The sequence below is a fragment of the Pogoniulus pusillus genome, chromosome 16, assembly GCF_015220805.1.
Source record: "Pogoniulus pusillus isolate bPogPus1 chromosome 16, bPogPus1.pri, whole genome shotgun sequence".
Classification (NCBI taxonomy): Eukaryota; Metazoa; Chordata; class Aves; order Piciformes; family Lybiidae; genus Pogoniulus; species Pogoniulus pusillus.
Genome location: NC_087279.1, coordinates 18928027 through 18940564, shown reverse-complemented (window position 1 = coordinate 18940564; position 12538 = coordinate 18928027). Strand labels below are relative to the sequence as shown.

Sequence of the window (12538 nt, the reverse complement as noted above, 5' to 3'; positions counted from 1 at the left end):
AGAGGACATGCCAAAAGAAGAAGTGGCAAAGCTGATGAGCAAGCTCACAGAGAACACCGCATTGCAAAACAAGTCTGTGAGCTGCAGACTTTCACACAGACAAGAAAAAAGCAAAGCTATGTAGACACTATGGTATTTATTTGCTCTCATGCAGCTGGTGCCAGGTGCTGGCTTACACGGCTGGACACTGGCATGTTTTGTTTAATCCTAGAACAGCCTTGGCTAAGTATCCAACTGCAGCTCCGTTTGCTGAGCTTCCATAGAATCATAGAATCAAGCAGGTTGGAAGAGACCTCCGAGAGCATCCAGTCCAACCTAGCACCCAGCCCTAGCCAGTCAACTAGATCATGGCACTAAGTGCCTCATCCAGGCTTGTCTTGAACTCCTTCAGGGACAATGACTCCACCACCTCCCTGGGCAGCCCATTCCAAGGCCAATCACTTTCTGGCAAAAACTTCCTCCTAACATCCAGCCTAGACCTCCCCTGGCACAACTTGAGACTGTTTTTCCTTGTTCTGTTGCTGGCTGCCTGGGAGAAGAGACCAACTCCACCTGGCTACAACCTCCTTTCAGGTAGTTGTAGACAGCAATGAGGTCACCTCTGAGCCTCCTCTTCTCCAGGGTAAACAACCCCAGCTCCCTCAGCCTCTCCCCATAGGGTTTGTGTTCCATGGCTGGCCAGAGCCACTCACCATGCTCCTGGAGGGCATTTCAGAAGGACTACTGCAATGTCCTGTGGGTCTCTCAGTGGGCAGCAATTTGCAAGTCACAGAATTTTGATCACTGCCCATCTGTTCGGAGGGGCATGAATGGAAGTAAAGCCTTTGATATCGACAACTAAGCCATATGCTTTCATGTATGACACGACCGAGGCTGATTCCCAGTCAGAAGAGCATTTTCAGTTCACTTTTGCCACGAGCTTCTGACATCAGCTTTCATACACAGAGAGCTGTGCTTGTTTTTGTGTCAAGAGAAACGAAAGCCAAACACTGCCAGCACAAACACTCCACTTTTCCAAGGAAACTAACATACAAACCACTTCTGCATACCATGATCTGCAAAGTGCAGAGCACACACCAAGCACAAACAAAGCCCTGGTCCCACACACCACTCTGGAATTGCTGCCTCCAAAGGAAATTTAAGAGTGAGGCTGACACCAATACAAGAAACAGGTATCCACAGTCCCACCTTTACAGCAGGGTCAAAGCTGCAGGCTACAGATCCTTGCTTTTCTGTTAGCTCTTGCAGGGAAGCACCCCCAAATACAGCGTGTGACAGCGTATGAAAAGCATCAATATTCCCTCTCCATCTCTTATCTTTTCGAACAAACATCAGCTGGTGGCTCTCATTGCAAGTTGTTTTTATAGTCCTAGCTTGCCTACTGTAAACTTCACCTCCTCCTGTTGACCAGTGACCAGTTGAGGATCTTTCTTAGCGCTGTTTCACCTAGACGAATACACTTACACTAGAAACTAATACGGCACATTAACCTTTAACATCCAAAGCTGTTTCCATCATGACTACAACTGGTTTTCATGATTCCTCCCCCCCTCCCCCCCCCCCATGTGCAAAAGCTAATTACAGACAGGTGGAAAACTGTTTGCAGTTCCACCATAAATGATGGGTACGTGACAAACAGCTGAGATAGCCATAAAAACACTGCCTATGTAAACTCATGGTAGGAAGAGAAAGAACTTCCTTTGGTTTACTTTTGTGAACTTCTGTGGGGATGTGGCATGAACTTTTGAGAGGTTTACAGGAGGAGAAACCTAGCTTACTCAAAGTCAGATATATGGCTGTTAATTCCTCATGTAAATGTTAACCATTACATTTCAGTTGGAGTCTTATGGCTTGCAGGAAAAGCAATCTTCAACCATACTAAACAACATCGTCTTCTGCTACTGTATTGCCTCTACATCATCTTCTTCATATCAGAAAGAAGGATGTGGACATGCTGAAGCATGTCCAGAGAAGGGCCACGAGGATGATCAGAGGGCTGGAGCACTTCTCCTATGAGGACAGACTGAAAGAGTTGGGGTTGTTCAGTCTGGAGAAAAGGAGGTTCCAAGGTGATCTAATTGTGGCCTTCCAGTATCTGAAGGGGGGCTACAAAAAAGCTGGGGAGGGACTTTTTAGGATATCAGGGAGTGACAGGACTAGGGGGAATGGTTGGACTGAATGATCTTGGAGGTCTCTTCTAACCTGGTTGATTCTATGGGCTGCCCAGGGAGGTGGTGGAGTCACTGTCCCTGGAGGTGCTCAAGCAAAGCCTGGATGAGGCACTTAGTGCCATGGTCTGGTTGATTGGCTAGGGCTGGGTGCTAGGTTGGACTGGATGATCTTGGAGGTCTCTTCCAACCTGGTTGATTCTATGGAGATAGGTAGGTTCAGACTGGAGGTGAGGAGGAAGTTGTTCAGCATGAGAGTGGTGAGAGTCTGAAATGGGTGCCCAGGGAGGTGGTTAAGGCCCCATCCCTGGAGGGGCCAGGCTAGATGAGGCTGTGGCCAGCCTGATCTAGGGAAGAGTGTCCCTGCCCATGGCAAGGCAGTTGGAACTAGATGATCCTTGTGGTCCCTTCTAACCCTGACTGATTCCATGATCCTAAGAAAATGCAACTTTCTACATTTTAGAAGGACTTGTCTGAGGAGAGGGAATTGATGTAGTTACAGAAGTGGGAGGGCAGCAACCACTAGAAAAAGCATATGAACACAAGTCTATCCTGTTAAATCTTGATTCTAGAAGATCCTGCCTTCATAAAAAGGGACCACAAAGGCTTTTGATTGCTGATATTTACTTTTTCCTCAGCTCACTACAGTAGCCCCATTTGTAAACTTTACTTTTGATGAAGCTTGATAGGAAGTAAAGTGTTTGCCATAAGAACTATACTTCTTGCTGAGAAAGGAGAGATACGGAGCAAAAAGAAAATCACTTTATCTTGGCAGATTAAAAGAGCAGCTCTATAATACTATTTCCATATTTCCTTTACCTAGCAACTGGGAGTTTCTTACTTACTAATAATGGTCAGAATGTTGTTGAAAACTCCCTGGTCTCGATATGGTGAATCTCAGCATGGGTTTGCTTTCTTTCAGTAGAATTAAAACAACGTTATTCTGACAATGGGCATTTTTTGGCTAGCATATAGACCAACCCATGAAAATTTGCCACCCTATAGAGCTTGCAGACACTTCTCTGCATGTCTGAAGCTCTTTGGCAGGCAGTAGCAGGGCTGGGAAGACATTTAGCTAGGGAGCAGATGCTCTGTGCAGCATTAACTCCCTCGCGTGGTTACGGCTGCGTGAGGAAAGCAGCAGGTATCAGTGGAGCAAGGGCAGTTGGTGACTTGCTAAATTCTAAACACCCAAAATCTCTCTTCAAGGCTGCTAGAGAATGAGACTTGTAATGGAAAGGGGGGGAAAAAAGGTGATCCTCACTTTTTAAATACTCATCATAGAATGATAAGTGATATAATTATGCATCTAACTCTTCAACTGATAACTTCAGCACTTGATGATGACCTGAAGAGAGCTCAAGTGAAATTCTGGTAGAAATTACAATTAATTTCAGAGACACACAAATTTCATCTGCTACTAATTCCATGCAAAGTTATCACTTACATCTTGATTTCAATCCTACATGAGTAAAACTACTGTAACTTCACTGACCTTCAGGAAACCACTCCTGTTCTATGCTGCTAAGAATGAGAGTGACTCCAGGGGGGAGCAAGGAGTTAATGACACACACAACACTGTGGATGAAACAGAATGGGAACTGGGTATTAAAACAGAATCATTATTCGAGGTGGGACAGAAGGAACTTCTGGAGGTCACACAGCCAAATCTCTTGCTCAGAGAACAGCCAACATCAAAATCAGACTGAGTTGCTGATGGCATTATCTGGTTGGAATCTGCAAACCTCCAAGAGTGGTGACTCTACAGTATCTGAGCAACTTGTCCCACTCCTTCACTCCTCACAAGGTGAACAATTTTGCCTTAGACAGAATCTGAATTTCCCTGTTGGACATAGTGTGAAGGTGAGGAGGAAAAGGGATGAACAGAAAATGGAAAGGCAATACCAAACTGAAGGCTCAATCTTAATATTCTGATATACACACACAATGCAAGCAATTGGAAAGGAAAAGATACAGAGGGTATGCACAGTGGGTAAGTGCAAAGAAGTAAGCTCCAGGTTAATTGCAAAGTAAGCAACAGTCCCTGGTGGTAGACTACCAGACAATACCCACATTATAGAATCATCATAGAATCATAGAATGGTTTAGGTTGAAAGGGACCTTAAGGATCATCCAGTTCCAACCCCCTGCCACAGGCAGGGACACCTCCCACTAGAACAGGTCACTCAAGGACTCATCCAACCTGGCCTTGAACACCTCCAGGGAGGGAGCAGCCACAACCTCCCTGGGCAACCTGTGCCAGTGTTTCAACACGCTCACTGGAAAGAACTTCCTCCTAACATCTAGTTTGAATCTCCCCTGTGCCAGTTTAAACCCATTACCTCTTGTCCTGCTGTTACAAGACCTTGTCAATAGTCCCTCCCCAGCCTTCCTGTAGGTCTCCTTCAGATACTGGAAGACCACTATAAGGTTTCCTCCAAGCCTTCTCTTCTCCAGGCTGAAGAGCCCCAACTCTTGTAGCCTCTCCTCATAGCAGAGCTGCTGCAGTCCTCTGAGCATCTTTGTGCCCCTCCTCTGGACTGGCTCCAACAGTTCCATGTCCTTCTTGTGTTGGGGGCTCCAGAACGGCACCCAGAACTCCAGGTGGCGTCTGAGGAGAGCAGAGCTAAGGGGCAGAATCCCCTTCTTTGCCTTGCTGCCCACACTGCCCTTGCTGCAGCCCAAGAATAAAACCATATTCCTTTAAGGAAGCCAAACCCAAACCCTGCTTAATGTTGCAATGCATGCCAAGCAATGATTGCTTTCCACAACGTGTGCTGTGACTCAGTGTGCCACAGTAAATGGGCATATGGTGCTCGTTCAGGGTACAAGACTCACACCTTCGCAGTAGCTCTAAAGAGCTAATCGTTACTTGGACTGCAGCTAAGTTGGGGGCTGTTTTATTTCTTCCTGGCACTGCAGCAAATGTCATGCTTGTTATTGTGTTATTTTATTGGTTCTTTTTTAAATAATGGCTTTAGTGGCAGGCAAATGTTATTAGCACCTGGAATCTCTTGCATGCTAGAGAAATCAATTCTGACAACCTCTGGCATGCAAAAGCACATAAGTAATTGGCAAATACTACCTGTGGTCTTCTGGTTCCAGATCTGGCTGATGCCAAGAGCAATCAATTCCTTTTTGGCTGCAAAGGATAGGAGGGCATTCAATACCTTGCAGAAGGCACCCAGCACCTGGCAAAAATCAAGCTTTCCATGTGCCAGCACCCCACGGGAGACAAACTCTGAAGCATCTATGACAGAAATGGTTTTCCTCTCTCATGTGTCTCCTGGACAGACGCAGTCAGCTCTCTGTAAAGTGCTGAATTCCCTTCCTACCTGGGAAAAGTTCACTTCTTATGCTTACCCTGCTACAAAAAAACCTGTTCTAACTCTCTTACAGAAGGAGAAAAACAACTCAGCAAAGCATCTGTCTTTCAATGACTCGGGAGTGGGCTGGGAATCCAGTTTGTACTGTTAATAAGACTTCAGAGATGTTTAAAAGCAAGGATTGAGCACAGACAGAAGAAACTGTCAGAAGAATTTTCACAAGAAAACTCTTCTCCTGTCATCAAGATTACTCAAATGAGTTCAGGCTACACTGTGATTTGTGACTATCACCAAAAGAATATGGCTTTCCATCACACCGAGGTATTTAGTGGGGGAACAAATCCTGTATAAGCAAGGTCTACCTAACACTTGTATATGTTTGATGTAAGTCTACTGAAGCCAGTGCTATTCATCTGCAAAAGTCAATCAGATCAGTAAGACAGAAATGGACCACTGGATTTTGCCCAAGCTACAGCAGGGTGCCATGGGTTTCAAGGTTGGCAGGACTTATTTCTGGGAAAGGGGGTCTCAGCTTGATACTGTTTACAGAATGATAAATCAGTAGCAATACTACTGGAATCAGCAAAGTCAAGCTGGATTAAATCAGATGAGAATTAGATCCTGAATTTATATGTGTTTGCATCTTATTTCACAGGTGTTAAACAATTTAAATGTCTCAAGATGTAACCTGGACTGAAAAACACAAACAAAGATCTCAGCCTACAGCTCTGTTGCTCCCTGGTCCCCCAGGAAGCAATTATTTCCCCAGTGGTGGTGTGTTCTGTATGGGCAAAGTAAAATAACTGCCAAGAGCAATATTTTGTTTCTGGGCTTTTGCTTTATAAAGTGTGCATCTGGAAGGTGTGGCCTCAGGTGTTTTCTTCAGCACTTAACACAACAGGTTCCAAATAATGATCTGGGAATATGGCCTTGACCAAAACGTGAACAGTAACAGTGAACAACAACCTGTTCTGCCCATTTCCTCACCTTAAACCTCATGAACTAATTGTATGGAAGACAGCTGAAACTGTCTGAACCAAGACTCCCAGAATCTGATCTGTGCTCTTTTATTGCCACTCTATAGATTCATCAACAATGGTCAGGAAATATTCTCCATCTCCTCAGCACTATCTTTTATTTATTAACATCTTTGTAGCATCTTGCTTGCCTACCTTCCTCTAGGAATGCTCTTGAGAAAGTGCAAAAGTACAAAAGATTAAGTAGAGCTCAGCACTTTTTTCTGCTCAAAAGCTGTATCTGTCTGTGCAGAAATGTCAGTCTTCATCTCACCCAAGGAAACAGAACCATCACTTGGGCAACAACCACCCTCTCCTCAAGTGCAAAAAAGCTCTCTCTCCAAAGAAGGAAATGATGCCTTTGTCCAGACCCTATACACTCCTTCTCTTGCTGGTTAGCCCATGACAGTGTTAGCTAGCTTTTCATTAGAAGGTATTATTTGCAGCTGCTGTTTTCATGAAGCAGCTGGGAAAAAACAAGTGTGATTTCTATTCCTTTCAAAATTGCTTGCAATAATTAGCCTTGTTAAATCTAGACTCTAAAAGACCCTACTGATTCCTCTGTCGGTTTGGTTTTTCTTTTCAATAAATAGAGAAGCTATAAAGTGACCTACAAGCACCAGCCAGGCCTGGGTTAGAGCAGTATGTGCTCTGCATGCTATGCAAAATGGGCTTTAGATGAGGAAATAATCTTAAGTTCTCTAAACAACATCTTAAAAGTAAATGATGGTTGTGTTAAATGGTTTTAATAACTGCACTGTGCATTATTCTTCTCCAGCTCAAAGTCAGGTTGGACTTATCTTTTAGAATAGGAACAAAACAGAGACCCAGGTCAGAACTTCAAAGCTGACTTCCTAGGTTGACCATTTATATTGCATACAACTATTGTAAAAGTCCTGATCCATGTTAGGCATCCAAACAGACACAAACTGACAATATCAAGGCTTGCGGTTTGCTCTCATCTCTGCATCATTTACTTTTTTCCACTCAATGCACCATCAAGCACAGCTTGCTGCATTGACAGTCCAGCTACTTACTTAAAAGAACCAAACACAATGCTCTCCTCGACCTAATTTTGCCATTTTACAACTTCTGCTGCTTTTCAGAGCCTGATCCAACAAACCTATTTCATGAAAGCATCAAATGAACACTCTCTCAAAACCTTTTCACTCACAGGATTGGGTTTTTTGTTTGTTTGTTCACTTTTGTGTTTCATCAGTCTTAGAGTATTTTTGTTGATGTGGGTACCACCGTCCTGGTATTGTAGGTCTCCTTAGTGTAATGGGAAAGACAAAATGAAACACCATGGACAATGACAGAAATTAGCCTTACTGGTTCTGCAAGAGGGGGCTGACATTGAGCAGACATTCAGCTGACAGGAGAGGCCAGGAAAAGATAATCTGCTCTAGGAAAGATGACATCATGCCATGCAGTAACAATATACTAAGTGTATAATGAGAAAAGGTACACAACAAAGACTAAACCTGTCAGGTTTAACATTAGGAACTTTTATAACTAGAGAAAGGAAAAGTTAGGGAAGGTATGCAAATAAGTGTTATGGAGATGGGAAAGGAGTCTGGAGTAATGTGCAGAATACAGCTGTGATAGGTATCCAACAATTGTAAGTACTTCTTTGCTCTACATGTGAGAAAATACTAACAACTTTGACACAAATGATAATATCCCGTGGCATTAAAATAAATACATAGACATATCATCTGAAATCATCCTTGGGTAAAATAGGTAAGTGGCATGCATGGGGATTTAGTGTTTGGAAGTATGAAGCCCTACATCTCAAGACAAAAGTACCACTGCCTGAGGAGCAGCTAGCTGCAAAGCTGAGAATTCAAGAAAGACCTAAAGGTGATTGCAGGTAACAGAGTGTGAGGTTACTGAGCAATGGAGAAGGGTCACAAGCTAAGCTGTTTCTGGATGTGTACACATGAAGGGATGATACAGAAATCCAAAGCATATTTCCATGCCAAAACAACCACGGTGGATGTAGTTTGAGCTGTTCAAGTCTCCATAGATTAGAAAGCAGATAGAAAAGTTAAAGGAAATACAAACAAGGATAATAAAAATGATCTAAGGAGAAAATCAGAGAGCTAAATGAATACAGTTTATAAATGAGAAGACTCCTGGGCTGAGATCCAGCTATAAATACCTTCAAGGTACTGGGTGTAGAGGAAGGTAATTAATCTAGCTCAAAAGATAGTAGGAGAAGAAGTGCTTGCTTGAACTTAGGAATGGAAAAAATCAGGGTATATAATCAGAAGAAGTTATTTCAAGAGACATATCTGCTCAACAGGGCAGACTCCCAAGGTGGTAGCCAAATTACACTTACTGTATGCAACCAAGAACAGGGTGAATAAGGAAGGGGCTCTGGGAAACACTGCAGTTAGAGCTTTCTACACTCCAAAGAGATCACCACGGTCCAACTCACTCATCTTTTAGTCTCTCTGTGGGTTATCTGAAAGAATTCTCTACAAAACAAAACAAAAACAAACAAAAAAACTCCTCCCCCAAAACAAAAACCCAATAAAACACCCCCCAAATGTATATATTTGTGTGGTGACCACACATCCACACCAGAGCTCTGACATGGGGGTGTGCAGAACTCCAGAGTGCAGTGCAGGAAATGGAAAACCTCTCTAACTCTCTTATGGCTGTTCAGTGATGTGTGCAACATGAGCCTGATGGGTACCAGGCAGGACAGCGTCAGCAAAACAAAACCTGTTTTGATCCAGCTGGCAGATTATTCAGAGTATCTCAACATCAGGGTCAAAGACTACCTCTTCTGATACTCATGGTCTTCTCCAGCCTTGTGTTAAGAGGCTCTGCATGGAAGCTCTCGATGCCACCGCATAAATTACGCACTTTGGTTTACAATTATCTGAAAATCATCACTGGCAGCACTTATCCATCCTCAGGAGCTCCCAAGTCCACTAGCATTAAGAAACTAAAGTGAAAATCCCCCAACATTTGCAACAGGCCTTAGGATTTTCAATGAGAAATGGGTACACACAAACGTGAGGAATAGAAAACCCAAGCACCGTTACACCCCCCCCTTAAACATATCCCGTCCCAACTGCACTCACCAATCGGGACTTCTGTCCCCTCCTCAATGTAGATGGGCAGTGGTGATTCCTCCATAGGATGAGGCACTGATGGAAAGTAATGAATGGTGGTAGTATTTGTCACAAAGTGACTGCAATCAGATGGTCCCTTCCTTATTGTTACAGTTACCTACGGCTGGTTACTGTCACAAAGAGTCTTTTCTCAAAGCGGTCACCTCCTGTCACTGTGACTGGTCCAAGCCACAGTCTTGAGGGTTTAATTCCTACCAAGCACTCACCATCACAGGAGTCAGAGGGCCTAAGAGAGGTCCCTGTCCTAGACGCTTCGTGATCCTGTTATGTTACTATAGCCTTGCTAATTCCACCCCTGGAGTTTAACTCTACTGGAAACTCACAGAGTTGTAGAAGCCAAGGGGAGCCAATGCACAGACAGGCACAAACAGAGTTATTGAGTCAAAGTCGTAATATTTCATGCACAGAACCAGAAGAGAGAGGTTCTGATGCTCAAAGCTTGCCGTTAGCTGTTGAAAAGCCACAGCAGGTGATGGAAGGCTGCACCGCAAATGGCCTCTGGACCACAAACTTCATTACTCATTCATTTTGGAGTATTTGTGCTGGACTCAGGAAGCTCCCAATTATTTATGTGCCACACTGAAATCTCCAGCCAAAACTCTCAAGATCTGTGCTGTGCTGCGTTGTTATCCTGCAGTTCTCAGACACCATACAGTCACAGCTGTAAGGTTTGTCTGTTTGCATTCTTCTCCGTTTGGGAGCTTCTTCCCTTAAAGGTGGATTTGTTGCACAGTTTCCCGTTTAAAATCCCTGGGAAGCATGTGTTTCACAGCCTTTTCAAGAGGTTTGAATTTCCTACACCAGAATGAAATGATAATGAGCTACAAATGTTGAAAATGGCCTTCCAGAACTCTTCCTTCTCTCTTACCTTCTGAAAATGAGGATGTACTTTCTCAAAGACACAAACTCTTAAGTTAGTTTAAGGTAGGATTGTGGCTGCAGGTAAGGACAATTCTTTAAGTCTTTGTGGGGTTATCTTTCATTTTCTACTGGCTTTTTTCCCCCCCTCTTTTTCCTCTTTTTCAATTTCTCTTATGATATCCATACAACCAGCCAAAGAACACTTGTGGTTTAAAGCTACTAAATAAAGCATCTTACATCGTTTCTGCTAGAAACACAACCAGAACAAAGAGCGTTTTCAGCAGATGCTTGACTAGCAACAGGCTTAATATAAACCCCACACCGATGCTTTGAGGGATGCAAAGGGCTTCCAGGTCCCTTACCTAAGCGCACCTCTCAACTCAGGTAGAAGATTAAGGGGAAGCACAAGGGAGAGGAAGAGCAGAACACGATTGCCTACAGAACTACCAGACAAGCCACAGAACCCATGGTCTACCAGGGTGCCTTGCGCAAGCTACTTTTATCTAGAAGCTGAACTAACATTCCAGCTCAACAATAGCAGAAGAAAAACATTTGTTACCACACGGCATTTCGCTACAGATTAACCAGCAGTTGCTACGCAAGCATAATGGAGTGCTGCAATTCCAAGATACAGGTTATTTTTTTTTTTTTTCAAGAAATAAAACCAACAAGTAAAATGTTGACTGATGAGAGATCAGCCCGAGGTGAGCGCTCGTGGGCTTTGCCATGCCACTGGACGCGGGACATGCGCGGAAGTTATGCAAAGCGGGCCCTGCATTGGGAACAATGCAGTCCTTCTCCTTGCTAAGCTAATTAAGGCAATGAGAGTCTTCATCTATGCAGCCTCTGAAAACATTTGGTCAGGTTTATCTACTAGGAAGACATACCAGAGCAGAATTTTCTGTGCTACTCATAAAAAAAAAGAGGTTTCAAATCTGAGATCTGCAAGCAAACCAGGTCACTAGATGGTGTGGGGGGAAAAAAAACCCCAAACAAACCAACTGTTGCGTTTGCTGACATGAAGCTTTCTTCATCCCGTGAGGAATACTGTACCAGGCTCACCCAGAGCGAGCAGTCAGTCTGGAGCCAAATGCTTCCACAAAACGTTTGCAACAGTATTCGCCAATGGCTGGTGGCATCTGCTCTTATTTTAATGGCTATCCCCAGAGGTTGTAGAATAAGCCTAAAATGCCTACAGGCTGTTTGAGGCCAAGTACATATACACAGACACACACACACACTCTTACCCACACACACACATGCACACACTAGTACAGGTGCACGCAAACAAACGGCTCTATCGGCAGAACTTGGATTCTGTAGGATCCAAGGCAGAGAAGCTGACTTTTGTCGTAGGGTTTGGGAATCAAGGACTCTGGGGTGCTATAAAACAAGCTCTTACTTACAGGCCTCCTTTGCTTTGGGCAAAGCACTTTAACATCACCCCCTCCAGGATTTACACATCAACTTTATGGGCATGCTGTTTGAATGCCTGCAAAGTGCTTTGTGACCGTTTCTAAACTCTGCAGTGATGGGCACAGAAGAACTACACAGACAGATTTAAGGTAACAGTTGCTGAGCATTATTGCTCTCTGACTGCAGCCTATTTTTACATGCTCTGGTTTCTATAAACAGATGCTAAATGTTCAGTATTTGAATGTTTTAATGAGCTTTGTAACCCCTTCATGATTTCATAAACAAGCATAAATAACACTTACATGAACAAGAGTCTGTCTTGAATGGATTTTCTCTTCCTGTTTGGGGGGGGGGGGGGGAGGGGGAAGAGAGGAAAAAGAAAAGGCAAAAAAAAATATTTTAAAGGAAAAAAATGGTTCTAGCAAGGTAAGTCAGACACATTTCAATGTTAACATGCATACTGTTTCCTGAACTTCATCAATATGAACTTGCATTTGAAGAATATCAAGACATTGAACGTAGTAAGCAATGCCAAAAGAGGAGATTATCTTTCACTTGTTTTGTCCTATGTAAAAACCCCATAGAAGATTTGATTATATCTG

The 12538-nt window shown here is 43.6% G+C and overlaps 1 protein-coding gene across 8 annotated transcripts in view; it reads right to left on the bottom strand.

Annotated features, from left to right (window-relative positions):
- The window catches only part of SLC6A6 (solute carrier family 6 member 6), a 277866-nt gene that overhangs the window by 54835 nt on the left and 210493 nt on the right, over nt 1-12538 (bottom strand). For 3 of the 8 annotated variants that reach the window (XM_064156876.1, XM_064156877.1, XM_064156878.1), the window contains 2 exons: nt 12239-12274; nt 9609-9674 (listed from right to left, as the gene is read on the bottom strand). The exons of 2 other annotated variants lie outside the window; for them this stretch is intronic. In XM_064156876.1, the coding sequence (XP_064012946.1) occupies nt 9609-9663 (55 nt within the window). In that variant the 5' untranslated portion in view covers nt 9664-9674; nt 12239-12274. The remainder of the gene's footprint in view (nt 1-9608; nt 9675-12238; nt 12275-12538) is intronic. 3 more of the 8 variants (XM_064156879.1, XM_064156881.1, XM_064156883.1) reach the window with 1 other exon arrangement.